The sequence below is a fragment of the Salvelinus fontinalis genome, chromosome 2 (assembly GCF_029448725.1).
Source record: "Salvelinus fontinalis isolate EN_2023a chromosome 2, ASM2944872v1, whole genome shotgun sequence".
In the NCBI taxonomy this organism is placed as follows: domain Eukaryota; kingdom Metazoa; phylum Chordata; class Actinopteri; order Salmoniformes; family Salmonidae; genus Salvelinus; species Salvelinus fontinalis.
In genome coordinates, this window is record NC_074666.1 from 42,508,989 (window position 1) to 42,526,142 (window position 17,154).

The following is a 17,154-nucleotide window of genomic DNA, read 5'->3' on the forward strand; positions in this document are numbered from 1 at the left end:
CCGTGGAATGAGTTTGACACCTGTGCCCTACGAGGTCCATAGCCTGCTGGTTTTCTGTTCTAACTAATTCGTAATTGCACACACCTGGTGTCACAGGTCTAAAACGATCCCTGATTAGAGGGGAACCATAAAAAAATGCAGTGAAACTGGCTTCGAGGTCCAGAGTTGAGTTTGAGGACTCTAGAATGTAGACGATCCTATCCACCAATCAGTGCTGTGTATATAAAAATGTATATCAACACGCCCACCCGATCAGACTGAGCCTTTCAATGGCAAAAGGAGGTTCAGGGAAATAAATTAGTAAACATACATTACATGACCAAAAGTATGTGGACACCTGCTACTCGAACATCTCATTCCAAAATCTTGGAATTTTAAATGGAGTTGGTCCTCCTTTGTTGCTATAACAGGAAGGCTTTCCACTAGATGTGGGAACATTGCTGCGGGGACTTGCTTTCATTCAGCCACAAGACCATTAGTGAGGTCGGGCACTGATGATGGGCCATTAGGCCTGGCTCGCAGTCGGCATTCCAATTCATCACAAAGGTGTTTGATGGGGTTGAGGTCAGGGCTCTGTGCAGGCCAGTCAAGTTCTTCCACACCGATCTCAATAAACCATTTCTGTATGGACTTCGCTTCGTGCACAGGAGCATTGTCATGCTGAATCAGGAAAGGGCCTTCTCCAAACTGCCGCCACAAAGTGGTAGCACAGAATCGTCTAGAATATCATTGTATGCTATAGCGTTAATATTTCCCTTCACTGGAACTAAGGGGCCTAACCCAAACCACAAAAAACAGCAATATTTCCTCCTCCACCATACTTTACAGTTGGCACTATGCATTGGGGCAGGTAGCGTTCTCCTGGCATCTGCCAAACTCAGATTCGTCCATTGGACTGCCAGATGGTGAAGCGTGATTCATCACTCCGGAGAACGCGTTTCCACTGCTCCCAAGTCCAATGGCGGCATCTTTACACCACTCCAGCCGACGCTTGGCATTGCGTATGGTGATCTTAGGCTTGTGTGCGGCTGCTCGGCCAATGAAACCCATTTCATGGAGCACCCGACGAACAGTTCTTGTGCTGACGTTGCTTCCAGAGGCAGTTTGGAACTCGTTAGTGAGTGTTGCAACCAAGGAAATAAAATGTTTACAAGCTACCCACTTCAGCACTCGGCGGCACAATAGCAGCACTTACAGTTGACCGGGAAATCTCTAGCAGGGCAGAAATGTCACTTGTTGGAAAGCTGGGTTCCTTTGACGGTGCCACGTTGAAAGTAACTGTGCTCTTCAGTAAGGCCATTCTACTGCTAATGTTTGTCACATGGCTGTGTGCTCTAATTGATGCACCTGTCAGCAACGGGCTAAAGATCTGCATCTCAGTGCAAGAGTCATCACTGCAGTCCCTGTTTCAATTCCAGGCTGTATCACATGCGGCTGTGGTTGGTAGTCCCATAGGGCTGCGCACAATTGGCCCAGCATCGTTCACAATTTGGCCAGGGTAGGCCGTCTTTGTAAATAAGAATTTATTTTTAACTGACTTGCCTAGTTAAATAAAATTTAAAAAAAATAAGGATGTGGCTGAAATAGCTGAATCCACGAATTTGAAGTGGTTTCCACATACTTGTGTATATTTTGAGTTATTTTCATGAAATAAACACAGTGATATATTAGACTTACAGTTATGATTTAAAAGTAAATTTGCAATCCAGATTATGCTACTGTAGCTGTTGGTAGTGACTCGATAACGTTGACATTTTCTGGGTGACGTCTGTGTACGTTTGATGTTGTCATTAATGAGCATGTTCCCTCGTAATTATTCCCCCTCACGACTCGTGTTCAAGTGTTTGTTCACCAGAGGAAGAACAAATAACCGAATGAGCACCTCCCATGGTTTGAACTCCTAGCCCACTGTAGTAGGATACTAAATTTAGCAGCATTGCCACGGCGACATCCGCTGCACTAGTTACCTTCCATGCTTAACCTTCTGCAGGGTAACCTTTTTCCTGAAGAAACAGTGTTAGTAGGATATTAGCATATCATATTACCCTAGCATGTTACCATAGCATATTAGCATATCATATTACCCTAGCATGTTACCATAGCATATTAGCATATTTCCAATAATGGCGGTCCTTATTGAAAAGTAGGCTGAATTCGCTTCTTACAAGTGGGGAGTGTGCCTTTTTCTGGCGAGGTTCATTTTCAGGGCTGTTTGGGGTGTTATTTGACAGCCTGATTTAAATCCTGTTTGTCTATCCTGGCGATTGCTTTCTTCCCCTGACAACAAGACATGTAAATTAGCATTTGATGTGTTGCAGGTCCATTCAGGTTCCCCTTATTAGCTCCCAGGGGAGGGAACAATAAATATTGAATGTCTTTTTTTATTTTTTATTTTTTTTGAGATACGCAGGAGGCAAGAGATGAATCTTGGAGATGATGAAAATCAAAGACACTCTCTCTCGCTCTCTTGACTTTAATGAAGTAGCTCAAATCCATTTAAAGTGTGTACATGTGCGTGTTTTTGGTTTCAAAGTAGATTTACGGGGAGATTTTCAGGTGCATGTCCACGGTTGATTTATGAAGTCTCCTATTGGCTTGTGATACGGTCTGGGATCACACACACACACACACACACACACACACACACACACACACACACAAGGTCAGCCATCAGGAGCCATCACACACACTAGGGAGTCCTGAAACTACCAAGTTTCAATACAGGAATGATTCAGATTTATCCCCAGATATCCAGGAAATACTGCAAAAATTGGAAGTGCCCATTTAAAACCAAGATATGGTCACTCAGGGTTCTCCCAAAATAAGATTGCCACATTGCCGTCTTGGCTGCACCGGTATGTAAAGATTTCACAGCAAGTGAAAAGGATATTTGGTAGTGATAGCGTAACTTTCATCGCCAATTACATTGTTGTGAATTGTGAAACAGGCCGTTGATAAATTCAGAGCGTTATCATGTTCCTCAATTAATTCAGTGCATTTCAGCAGTAGGCCATCTCGATACAGAGCGTGCTCAGGACGCACAGAGTGTAGGCCATAGCGTTGTCGAATCATAAAAACTTTGTAACGGCAGTCAAACAAAAGTAAAATGACCAAAGTTGCTAAGTTTGCTAGATAACTTCCAATGAATATCTCCTATTTGGCAAAATGTAGTTGATGATTATGCAGATAGCAGATCAGCTCATGAATAACGGCAATAAAGAGAGGAAATTGTTTAAATAGCAAGGTGTCTTAACGGGGACCAACTCTGTAAAAAAATAAAAAAATAAATAAATATCCATATCTACCCTCATACTGTTTTTTTTGATCACAAATTCAATACCGAAGCTCTCAATGGGCAGCAATATGAAACAATGCAGAAAAGTGGGGGAAATGTTATAGCGGTATTTTGACATGCATACGCGAGACGTGCTTTGATAATGCTACCTATGGATTACAGAATAAAATTAGGAATTTTCATGTGAGTCAGGATGTTGGGTTTCAGTGGGACTGACGATCGGAGAATAGCTTATTAAAGGCTGCTATGTGAGTCAGTAGATCAATAATGCAAAATTGTAGCCTAAATCAAGTGTATAATAAATGTTTCTGACCAGAATGTTTTTTATCAGCTAACACAGTGCCCTCGGAAAAGTATTCAGACCCCTTGACGTTTTCCACATTTTGTTACGTTACAGCCTTATTCTGAAATGTATTAAATAGTTTTTTCCCTCATTAATCTAGGCACAATACCCCATAATGACAAAGCAAAGACAGGATTTTAGAAATGTTTGCTAATTTATTCAAATAAAAAAAATGAAATATCACATTTACTTAAGTATTCAGACCCTTTACTCAGTACTTTGTTAAAGCACCTTTGGCAGCGATTACAGCCTCAAGTCTTCTTGGGTATGATGCTACAAGCTTGGCACACCTGCATTTGGGGAGTTTCTCCCATTCTTCTCTGCAGATCCTCTCAAGCTCTGTCAGGTTGGATGGGGAGAGTTGCTGCACTGCTATTTTCAGGTCTCTCCAGAGATGTTTGATCGGGTTCAAGTCCGGGCTCTGGCTTGGCAACTCAAGCGAATTCAGAGACTTGTCCCAAAGCCACTCCTTCATTGTCTTGGCTGTGTGCTTAGGGTGGTTGTCCTGTTGGAAGGTGAACCCGTCGCCCAGTCTGAGGTCCTGAGAGCTCTGGAGCAGGTTTCATCAAGGATCTCAGTACTTTTCTCCGTTCATCTTTCCCTCGATCCTGACTCGTTCATCTTTCCCTCGATCCTGACTAGTCTCCAAGCCCCTGCCACTGAAAAACATCCCCTCAGCATGATGCTGCCACCACCATGCTTCACCATAGAGGTGCCAGGTTTCCTCTAGAAGTGACGCTTGGCATTCAGGCCAAAGAGTTCAATCTAGGTTTTATCAGACCAGAGAATCTCTTTTCTGAAAGTCTTTTGGTGCAGTTTGGCAAATTCCAAGCAGGCTGTGTTGTGCCTTTTACTGAGGAGTGGCCACTCTACCATAAAGGCCTGATTGGTGGGGTACTGTAGAGATGGTTGTCCTTCTAGAAGGTTCTCCCATCTCCAAAGAGGAACTCTAGAGCTCTGTCAGACTGACCATCGGGTTCTTGGTCACCTCCCTGACCAATGCCCTTCTCCCCCGATTGCTCAGTTTTGCCCGGTGGCCAGCATTAGGAAGAGTCTTGATTGTTCCAAACTTCTTCCATTTATGAAAGCTGGAAGCCACAGTGTTCTTGGGGACCTTCAATGCTGCAGACATTTGTTGGGGACCTTCAATGCTGCAGACATTTGTTGGGGACCTTCAATGCTGCAGACATTTGTTGGGGACTTTCAATGCTGCAGACATTTGTTGGTGCCCTTCCACAGATCTGTACCTCAACACAATCCTGTCTCGGTGCTCTGCGGACAATTTGGTTTGACCTCATGACTTGGTTTTTGCTCTGACATGCACTGTCAACTGTGGAACATTATATAGACAGGTGTGTGCATTTCCAAATAACTTCCAATCAATTGAATTTACCACAGGTGGACTCCAATCAAGTTGTAGAAACATCTCAAGGATGATCAATTGAAACAGGATGCACCTGAGCTCAATTTCGAGTCTCATAGCAAAGGGTTTGAATATGGTATTTTTAATAAGGTATTTTTGTTTTTATTTTGTATAAATTTGCACAATGTTGCAAAAACGTGTTTTCGTTTTGTCATTATGGGGTATTGTGTGTAGATTGCTGAACATTTAAAAAAATATATGTTTTATCCATTTTAGAATAAGGCTGTAACTTAACAAAATGTTGAAAAAGTCAAATGGTCTGAATCATTTTGAGGCACTGTACATGAGCAAACTAGAATAAAGATAATCATTAGCACTCACCTCAACTTATCTAACATTTCCCCAGCCAAATTGTTACCAAATATACAAATGGGGATTCCCCACGCTTGTCTCAAAGCATCGTGATGATGCTGTCCAAATCAAAATGGTGCCTGAAATTATCATATAGGTCAGGGTTTCCCAAACTCGGTCCTGTCCTGCCCCCACCCCCCCACACACACACACACACGGTCGCGGCCAGTGTTTACCCGTGTTAATCCCTAATACACGCTGACTTGAAGAAGTAAGTACATCATTTGTCACCTAACTCTGCTGGGGTTTCTCCCCACTCTTCTTTGCGGTTGCTTTGGCGTTTTAGAAAGCACTTTAGGGCTTATTTTGATTTAAGTGGGTATACATAACATGTTGGTGTTGATCTCCAACAAGTAGGGGAATAATATCAAAAGGTAGTAATACTTGAATTCATTCCATACAAACCAAATTGTGCTCACTCAGATATGATATTTTCACACCTTTTTAGCACAGTTCCAGCAACTATGGTGGATGTCTAACCAGGTTAAGTACAGCTTGGTTTTTCTTGGCTTGGTTTGGCTTGGCTTGGCTCGTTGTTTTCAAAAACTATACTGCACACAGCCTGCCAGTTGTAATGATGAGTGTTTGTCTCTGTCTGTGCCCTGCAGTCCAGAGTCAGAACCTGGTGACGGACAATGTGGCGGTGGTGGAGGGAGACGTGGCCGTCATCAGCTGCCGGGTGAAGAACAACGACGACTCGGTCATCCAGCTCCTCAACCCCAACAGACAGACAATCTATTTCAGAGACGTCCGACGTGAGTACCACACATACACACAGACAGGCATACATTCACCCACACACACACACACACAGAGACAAGCATACACACACACACCTTGGAAATAGATAGGCCTGTTACACTGAGTGTACAAAACATTAAGAACACCTGCTCTTTCCATGGCATGACTGACCAGGTGAAAGCTATGATCCCTTTTTGATGTCCCTTGTTAAAAAAACTTAAATCAGTGTAGATGAAGTGGAGGAGACAGGTTAAATAGGGATTTTTACAAGCTTTGAGACAATTGAGACATGGATTGCATATGTGTGCCATTCAGAGGGTGAATTAGCAAGACAAAATATTTAGTTGCCTTTGAATGGGGTATGGTAGTAGGTGCCAGGCGCACCGGTTTGTGTCAAGATCTGCAACGCTGCTGGGTTTTTCCGCTCAACAGTTTCCTGTGTGTATCAAGAATGGTCCACCACACAAAAGACATCCATCCAACTTAACACAACTGAGGGAAGCATTGGAGTCAACATGGGCCAGCATCTCTCTGTGGAATGCTGACCCGTCTGGGCATGGACACCTGGCCCGTCCATGCCCAAATGAATTGAGTCTGTTCTGATGGCAAAAGTGTGCGGTGCAAATCAAAATTAGGAAGGTGTTCCTAATGTTTGGTATACTCAGTGTAGTTCTACATTGACACACATACACATACTGTCATCAAGTCTACAATAATCTTTCGGTCCACTTCAAAATCAAATCAAATCAGATAAAAAAATGTATTGGTCACATATTTAGCAGATGTTATTGCGAGTGTAGCGAAATGCTTGTGTTCCTTGCTCCAACAGTGCAGTAGTATCTAACAATTCACAACAATACACACAGACCTCTAAGTAAAATAATGGAATTAAGAAATATAGATATTAGGACGAGCATTGTCGGTGTGACATTGACTAGAATACAGTAGAATACAGTATATACATATGAAATGAAAAAAACTGAATGTAAACATTATTAAGATGACCAGTGTTCCATTATTAAAGTGACTAGTGATTCCATGTCTATGTACAGTACATAGGGCAGCAGCCTCTAAGTTGCACGGTTGAGTAACTGTGTGGTAGCCAGCTAGTGATGGCAGTCTGATGGCCTTGAGATAGGAGCTGTTTTTCAGTCTCTCGGTCCCTGCTTTGATGCACCTGTACTAACCTCGCCTTCTGGATGATAGCAGGGTGAACAGGCCGTGGCTTGGGTGGATATCCTTGATGATCTTTTTGGCCTTCCTGTGACATCGGGTGCTGTAGCTGTCCTGGAGGGCAGGCAGTGTGCCCCCGGTGATGCGTTGGGCAGACCGCACCACTCTCTAGAGAGCCATGCAGTTGCAGGCTGTGAAGTTTCTGTACCAGGCGGTGATACAGCCAGACAAGATGCTCTCAGTTGTGCATGTGTAAAAGTTTGGGACGGTCTTAGGGGCCACGCCAAATTTCTTCAGCCTTGAGAGGTTGAAAAGGCGCTGTTGTGCCATCTTCACCACACTGTCTGTGTGGGTGGACCATTTAAAATTGTCAGTGATGTGTACGCCAAGGAACTTGAAGCTTTTGACCTTCTCCACTGTGGTCCCGTCGATGTGGATGGGGGTGTGCTCCCTCTTCTGTTTCCTGAAGTCCACGATTAGGTCCTTTGTTTTGTTGACGTTGAGGGAGATGTTATTTTCCTGGCACCACTCCGCCAGGGCCCTCACCTCCTCCCTGTAGGCTGTCTCGTCATTCTTGGTAATCAGGCCCACTACTGCTGTGTCGTCTACAAACTTGATGATTGAGTTGGAGGCGTGCGTGGCCACGCTGTCATGGGTGAACAGGAGGAGGATCAGTATAGTGGAGGTCCACCTGGGGGCGGCCCGTCAGGAAGTCCAGGATCCAGTTGCACAGGGCGGGGTTCAGACCCAGGGCCCCGAACTTAATGAGCTTGGAGGGTACTATGGTGTTGAAGGCTGAGCTGTAGCCAATGAACAGCATTCTTACATAGGTATTCGTCTTGTCCAGATGGGATAGGGCAATTGCAATCGGATAGGGCAAAGGCGATTGCATTGTCTGTGGATGTATTGGGGTGTTATGCAAATTAGAGTTGGTCTAGGGTGTCAGGTAAGGTGCAGGTGATATGATCCTGAACCAGCCTCTCAAAGCACTTCATGATGACAGAAGTGAGTGCTACAGGGCGATAGTCACTTAGTTCAGCTACCTTTGCTTGGGTACAGGAACAATGGTGGACATCTTGAATCAAGTGGGGACAGCAGACAGGGATAGGGAGAATGAAAGCCCACAGTCCTTGGGAGCGGGCCGCGTCGGTGGCACTATGTTATCCTCAAAGCAGATGAAGAAGGTGTTTTGCTTGTCCGTGAGCAAGACATCAGTGTCCGCGACGTGGCTGGTTTTCCCTTTGATTGTCAGGAGTTCCTGCCACACACAGTTGAAGTCGGAAGTTTACATACACCTTGCCAAATACATTTAAACTCAGTTTTTCACAATTCCTGACATTCAATCCTAGTAAAAATTCCCTGTCTTAGGTCAGTTAGTATCACCACTTTATTTTAAGAATGTGAAACTTCAGAATAATAGTAGAGAGAATGATTTATTTCAGCTTTTATTTCTTTAATCACATTCCCAGTGCGTCAGAAGTTTACATATACTCAATTAGTATTTAGTAGCATTGCCTTTAAATTGTTTAACGTGGGTCAAACGTTTCGGGTTGCTGTTTAAAGGCACAGTCAACTTAGTGTATGTACACTTCTGACCCACTGGAATTGTGATACAGTGAATTATAAGTGAAATAATCTGTCTGTAAACAATTGTTGGAAAAATTACTTGTCATGCACAAAGTAGATGTCCTAACCCAAACTATAGTTTGTTAACAAGAAATGTGTGGAGTGGTTGAAAAACTAGTTTTAATGACTCTAACCTAAGTGTATGTAAATCTCCGACTTCAACTGTCCGTGTCTGAGCCGTTGAATTGCGACTCCACTTTGTCTCTGTACTGATGTTTTGCTGTTCGATTGCCTTACAAAAGGTGCAGTTATGCCCTCCATATTGGACCATATTCCCAGTCACTTTGTCATGGTTAAATGCGGTGGTTCGGGCTTTCAGTTTTGCGCGAATGCTGCGATCTAGCCACGTTTTTTTGTTTGGGTAGGTTTTAATTGTCAGTGGGAACAACATCCCCTATACACTTCCTGATGAACTCAGTCACCTTGTCAGTGTATACGTCAATGTTATTCTCAGAGGCAACCCGGAACATATCTCGGTCCGGGTGATCAAAAGCATCTTGAAGCATGGATTCCGAATGGTCAGACCAGTGTTGAATTGACCTTAGCACGGGTACTTCCTGTTTGAGTTTCTGCCTATAGGAAAGGAGGAGTAGATTAGAGTTGTGATCAGATTTGACGAACGGAGGGCGGGGAAAAGACCATGTAGCCAACCCAGAATGGAGTGTACCAGTGGTCGAGAGTTTTTGATGCGTGTGTACTAGTACTTCAGTAGAGTTTTCCTAAAATTTGCTACAGATGTTATTATACTGAACAAAAATATACACGGAACATGTAAAGTGTTGGTCCCATGTTTCATGAGCTGAAATAAAAGATCCCGGAAATGTTCCATATGCACAAAAAGCATTGTTCAATTACATTTTGTGCACATTATCTGGCAACAGCACCACCAGAGCTGTTGCCACATAATTGAATGTTAATTTCTCTACCATAAGCCGCCTCCAACGTTGTTTTAGAGAATTTGTCAATACGTCCAACCAGCCTCACAACCGCAGACCATGTGTAACCACGCCAGCCCAGGATCTCCACATCTGGCTTCTTCACATGTGGGACCTTTTTTTAAGGTATCTGTGACCAACAGATGGATATCTGTTTTCCCAGTCATTTGAAATCCATAGATAAGGGCCTAATGAATTGATTTCAATTGACTCATTTCCTTATATTAACTGTAACTCAGTCAAATGTTTGAAATGTTTGCATGTTGCGTTTTATTTTTTGTTCAGTGTAGTACTCTCCAATCACACATACATTCATTTAAAGAGGTTGGATATACACCCACACACACAAACATACTGTATAGCCCTAATGTACGCGCACTTTTGCAACATGTTCCCAAGTCCTGTCTACTTCAGAGACTTCAGGCATGAGTGTACACACACTCACACACACATACACACACACGCACAGAGAAGCAGCCACGTCCTCGGAAGGTCTCCCATCTATCTCTGACGCATCCAATGTTGGGTCCCTCCCTCCCTTTGCACCAACACAAGCTCTTCCTCACACACCTACACAGCCACTCAGCCATGTCCTCAAGACCCCCATCGCATGCATAAATCGCGCCTCGTGTTTTTCTGTTTCGCTGGGGCACCAAATACCAAGCCCACAGCTGGCTGTCAAGGGCATCTCATCTTTTGACGGGGCGCCTTGATCTCTTGTGATCTTTTCCCAAGAACACTCTGGCATTTCACTGCAGCTGCACTGTTTAATTATAGCTTGGCTCTGCTACCAGCCTCCCCTGGAATATCATATTGGGCCCCTCCAACTAAAATCCATATTGGGGGAAAAAAGGAGAGAGAGAAAGAGAGGAGAGAGCTTTGACATTGACATCCTGTGACCCCACTTCAAGGGAGCGGTCATAGCCCTGTGTGGTGAGGGGGCCTCACCTCCTCCCAGGCTTAGCCCTCTGCACACAAACTGAGCACACACAAACACACACACACACACAATGATATACTGTAGCGAGTACTGTAGCGAGTTAAGAGACACACACACGCTTTTGGACTGGCATTCACAGTGAAGAGGCAGACACTTGATACCTGTACAGTGGGTGGTCAGCCATACTTTTGAAGGCCAGAGTCCCCTGGGCCCCGGATGGTACCTGTCTGAAAGCAGCCTCTGCATTACCAAAGGACACCTTTACCTTACCTTGACCACTACAGCTCCCAATCTCTTAATGAAGACCTCACCTCCATCTCCTCTGGTTTTTCAAGGCACTGACCCGGCCATTAAGGGGACGGCAGCAGCCAAGCCAAAAGTTCACCCTCTCTGATCTTTCCGCCCCTCGCTTTATCATTTAAAGGTGTCTCTCTCAGGCGCCGTTGAAAGGTGAGAAAACCGCATGGAATCAGCTAAAGGGCCATGGGAGAAGAGGAAGGTTGGGCACCAAGATTCCTATTTCTACAACGCTTGAAGTGTGTGTGTGCGAGTGTATCGTGTCTGCATATGTGTGTGGTGGGGGTCTGTCAGAGGAGCCAAATTACCCTCCCCCACCTACCTTCACCCTCTCTCGCTCCTTAATAAAACTTTAATGGGCTCCTCTCAAAAAGTAGCCGGGTCCACTAATCAGAATTGATTGCCGCCACTTAGGAAGAACCCAGAAGCTTGTCTCCAAGAAGCTGGAGTCAGCCCTCCTCAAAGCTGGAGCCAGCCCTCCTCGATGAAAGCAGAGCGAAACGACGCAAATCATATACAATGAGAGAGAGAGGGAGAAAAGAGAGAAAGATAGAAGAAAGGAATAACCCATTGCAGCCATCAAAGTTGAGTTTATCTCATCTTTATATATATTTTTTGCTCTGCTATGAATTGGAGTTTATTTTCCCCCCTTTTGTGTTTACAGTCAGCTTCATTTCAATGCAGAGATTGCCAGGACTCAATGGATTTGGTGTGTTTGTGCAGCCTTTTGAGCTCCATCATCCGTTTCCTCGACGGTGCCGAACGGACCTTTGGCTATTTGTGATAACACGAAAATAAGCAATGTATATTCAACACCACTTTAGGCGACCGTCCACCCCTCGCGAATGGAAATGAGTGTCTTTTTTTTTTAAATGGCATTGTCCGCGTTGATCTGACCCAGGCAAATGAATTTGAAATCTTGGACAGAAAGTCCTCTGTTTTATTATTTCATACCTAAGTAGGATCACTTTATTCATGAGATGGCTTGGGGCCTTCTGATACGAGGTAAATAACAAAAGAGCCGAATTGAGTGATGCAATACCCTCCAAAACCAATTATGTTTTTTGAATACTCTTGCAATGTGAACTGTGAATCAGTTTTATTTTTGAGAAAGCTGTTTATTCATTTTCATAGAGAGGCTGTTTGTTTGGTTGTAGGGAGGCTGCATGAAGAACATTGACTTTGGTTTTCACAATCTAATTCAAGACCACCATAGATATTATACATATACATTCCCTAAAATAAAATGTATACAGTACAAACGTTCCTCCAAGTCTCTGCCTTGTGTGGGTGTTACATAAAATAAATGTGCTAGTTTTGAAACTCCTATAGCTACTGGATTCAAGTTTGAATCAGCAGGAATAGTCTACTGCTGTGTTTTGAGACTTCCACAGCGACAACCCCCCCCCCCCCCCCACACTTAATCCAAAGACTTTGTTTTCATTATTGTTACCAAAATCCTCGCTGCAGGCATGCTTCAATGCTAATTACGATTGTCAGAATTGCTCCGTCTCTCCTCAGCCCGAACTCATGATGAGGGAGAAAGGGGTGGAAAAAGAGAAGAAAGGGAGAGGGGTCATCCTCCATGTTGTAGCACCTCTGAACCCAAAGAAGAAGGGGATCGGGAGAAATACCTCAGAAATACCTCGCCAGGCATGCTTTGACATTACTGGAATTCATTTGTTTGCGAAGCGTCCTGCTTGCCTTTTCTTTACCGCCCATATCTATTATTCCATCTGAAATGTACTGCGGTTTCCAACCCTGCTGTGTGACTGGGCTATTTCCCATTGTTTCCTAGTCCTTGTTCTTCTTTGTGTCTGTTTTCTCCCTGTTCCTTGCCACTATGATTCATATTCCCACATATTGTTTTGATCAAGTGTTTGTTGCCTCACCAGTGTCTCTCCACACTTGTTTTTACTGTGTTGTCATTGCCTTTTCTTGCCCACTTCTGTCTGCCCCTGTGTTTGTACTTTCCAAGAAGTACATTATCTGAGAAACCCTCTGCCAAACTAAAGGAAATGAAAGAACGAATCAACATCGAAGTACTTTCTTTTTCAGTTAGTTTTCTTTAGTGGAATTGCTTTCCACTTCTAGTGCCTTTGTTTTCCTTGAACTCACCCCATTGGACAGCACTGCTGCGGCAGGAGCTAGTGGGGACACGTTGCGTGTCCATTCCCGGGCTCCCCCGTGGTGAGCTGGGCGCCGTTGTTGTGCCGTAATGGGGACATGGCGGGCCACTGAACCCTCACAACATGGCGACGCTTGTGTCCAGGAACAACACCACTGCGCTAGTGAAAGGCTATGTTCCCTGTTGAACACAGAGCTTTTGTGTTGTCAAGTCCTAACACTGTTGTACCGTCCAAAAATGTATCAGTGTTCAGTTTCTCACCACCTCCAATTCTCTCATTTTTTTTTGGCCAAAGCCACATCTGTGTTGTTGATATACACTATCTTTCAAAAGTTTGGGGTCACTTAGAAATGTCCTTGTTTTTGAAAGAAAAGCACATTTTTTGTCCATTAAAATAACATCAAATGGTTAATGTTGTAAATGACTATTGTAGCTGGAAACGGATGATTTTGATTGGAAAATCTACATAGGCGTACAGCGGCCCATTATCAGCAACCATCACTCCTGTGTTCCAGTGGCACGTTGTGTTAGCTAATCCAAGTCTATCATTTTAAAAGGCTAATTGATCATTAAAAAACCCTTTTGCAATTATGTTAGCACAGCTGAAAACTGTTGTTCTGATTAAAGAAGCAGTAAAACTGGCCTTCTTTAGACTAGTTGAGCATCTGAAGCATCAGCATTTGTGGGTTCGATTACAGGCTCAAAATATCAAGAAACAAATAACTTTCTTCTGAAACTCGTCAGTCTATTCTTGTTCTGAGAAATGATGGCTATTCCATGCAAGACATTGCCAAGAAACTGAAGATCTGGTACAACGCTGTGTACTACTCCCTTCACAGAACAGCGCAAACTGTCTCTAACCAGAAAAGAAAGAGGAGTGGGAGGCCCCGGTGCACAACTGAGCAAGAGGACAAGTACATTAGAGTGTCTAGTTTGAGAAACAAACGCCTCACAAGTCCTCAACTGGCAGCTTAATTAAATAGTACCCCCAAAACACCAGTCTCAACATCAACAGTGAAGAGGTGACTCCGGGATGCTGGCCCTCTTGGCAGAGTTCCTCTGTCCAGTGTCTGTGTTCTTTTGCCCATCTTAATCTTTTCTTTTTATTGGCCAGTCTGAGAGATGGCTTTTTCTTTGCAACTCTGCCTAGAAGGCCAGCCTCCCGGAGTCACCTCTTCACTGTTGATGTTGAGACTACAATTTAGCATGCAATTGGCATGCTTGCTATCCACCAGAGCTGTTGCCAGAGAGCTAAATGTTCTCTACCATATTCCTTCTCCAAAGTCGTTTTGGAGAATTTGGCAGTACGTCCAACTTGATACAACTGCAGACCACAGCCCAGGACCTCCACATCCGGATTTTCCACCTACAGCTGATGAAACTATGGGTTTGCACAACCGAAGGATTTCTGCACAAACTGTCAGAAACCGTCTCAGGGAATCTCATATGCGTGCTCGTCGTCCTCACCAGTGTCTTAACCTGACTGCAGTTAGGTGTCGTAACCGACTGCAGTGGGCAAATGCTCACCTTCGATGGCCACTTGCTTGCAGTAGAAGTGTGCTCTTCACGGATGAATCCCGGTTTATCTATACCGGGCAGATGGCAGACAGTGTGTATGGCGTTGTGTGGGCTAGCGGTTTGCTGATGTTGACGTTGTGAACAGAGTGCCCCATGGTGGCAGGGGGGGTTATGTTATGGGCAGGCATAAGCTACGGACAACGAACACAATTGCATTTTATCGTTGGCAATTTGAATGCACAGAGATACCGTGACAGGATCCTGAGGCCCATTGTCGTGCCATTCATCCGCCACCACCACCTCATGTTTCAGGATGATATTGCAAGGCCCCATGTCACAAGAATCTGTACACAATTCCTGGAAGCTGATAATGTCCCAGTTCTTCCATGGCCTGCATACCCACCAGACATGTCACCCATTGAGCAGTTTGGAATGCTCTGGATCGACGTGTACGACAGTGTGTTCCAGTTCCCGCCAATATTCACCAACTTCGCACAGCCATTGAAGAGGAGTGGGCCAACATTCCACAGGCCACAATCAACAGCCTGATCAACTCTATGCAAAAGAGATGTGTTGCGCTGCATGAGGCAAATGGTCACGTCAGACACTGACTGGTTTTATGACCTACACCCCTACCTTCTTTCGAAGGTATCTGTGACCAACAGAAGCATATCTGTATCCCCAGTCATGTGAAAGCCATCAATTATGACCTAATGAATTTATTTGACTGATGTCCTTATATGAACTGTAACTCAGTAAAATCTTTGAAAATCTTGCATGTTGCGTTAATATATTTTTTTATAAGTCCTCGCGTTTGACGGACAGCCTCTCCTGCTCTCCTCCTCCTCTGTTTCCCATGCTTTTGGAATAAAAGCAAAAGAGCACGGCTAACCAGTTGGAACCAAGAACAATCAGCTTCACCCCCTTCCCCATCCCCCATCGCCATCACAACCCTGGCTTTCATGTGCCCGCCGCTGCAAACTGTAATGATGCCAGATCATTTTGCTATTTGTTTCCATTTATTTATGTATTTATTCACGCTACCTCTTTTTATGTTGTTGGTTTTGCTCTTTTGAACTGGGCTGCTGTGGGTGAGAATAAACGTGGCTTGGGGAGGGGAAGAAGACACAGAGAGCAATAAATGGCCGCTGTCAATCTGTTGGGGTTGGTGGGGGGAAGGTTTCATCTTAACCAGACGTTGGCATTCTCCATCGCGTGATCCAAGGCAAAACAAACCACTGATGGACTGCTCATTAGTCTGCGAGCTTGTGTGTGTGTGTGTGTGTGTGTGTGTGTGTGTGTGTGTGTGTGTGTGTGTGTGTGTGTGTGTGTGTGTGTGTGTGTGTGTGTGTGTGTGTGTGTGTGTGTGTGTGTGTGTGTGTGTGTGTGTGTGTCTTTCAACACACACTGCTGTTCTAATTAGGTGAGGGACCCTGAGCTGGATACGAAGACCTCAAAGTTAGGTCTGGCGTTTGTTGTTTGGTTAGCATCCCTCTATGTGAGCTCTCTCCATAGGGTGCAAACAAGGTTTGCTGGATGTGATGGACTAGAGTCGGAAGTGTGGGAGTGAGCGTATGGCAACCACGTGTCTGTAGACTTTACCTCATACTCTTGAAACTCCACCTGGAACTCCACTCAAAGATACACACTTACTGTATACTCTCACCTAGTAGGTCGACAGTCATCTTCATAGTCCGTGCATAACAATTACACTCTTTTGACCTACCCCCCCCCTTTCTATCGCTCCTTTTCTCTCTCTCTCTCCCTCTTTCTCTCCCTATCTCTCTTTCTTTGACCGTTCAGCCCTGAAAGATGCCCGCTTCCAGCTGGTGAACTTCTCGGACAATGAGCTGCGGGTGTCTCTGTCCAACGTGACCCTGTCTGACGAGGGGAGATACGTGTGCCAGCTGTACACAGACCCTCCACAGGAGGCCTATGCTGACATCACTGTGCTGAGTATGACTACACACACTTTTATTTGTATTTATTTTTATATTTCACCTTTATTTAACCAGGTAGGCCAGTTGAGAACAAGTTCTCATTTACAACTGCGATCTGGCCAAGATTAAGCTAAGCAGTGCGACAAAAACAACAACACAGAGTTACACATAAACAAACGTACAGTCAATAACACAATAGAAAAATATATGTACAATGTGTGCAAATGTAGTAAGATTAGGGAGGTATGGCATTAAATAGGCCATAGAGGCAAAATAATTACAATTTAGCATTAACACTGGAGTGATAGATGTGCAGATGATGATGTGCAAGTAGAGATACTGGGATACTCACAAGTATTGTAAAACATGTACACACACACACACACACACACACACACACACACACACACACACACACACACACACACACACACACAGCTATCA

At 44.3% G+C, this 17,154-nt stretch overlaps 1 protein-coding gene across 5 annotated transcripts in view; it reads left to right on the plus strand.

The window, feature by feature from the left end:
• Positions 1-17,154, plus strand: part of cadm1a (cell adhesion molecule 1a) — a 425,433-nt gene that overhangs the window by 339,016 nt on the left and 69,263 nt on the right. For all 5 annotated transcript variants that reach the window (XM_055875692.1, XM_055875687.1, XM_055875698.1 and 2 more), the window contains 2 exons: positions 6,021-6,167; positions 16,574-16,726. In XM_055875692.1, coding sequence (XP_055731667.1) covers positions 6,021-6,167; positions 16,574-16,726 — 300 coding nt within the window. The remainder of the gene's footprint in view (positions 1-6,020; positions 6,168-16,573; positions 16,727-17,154) is intronic.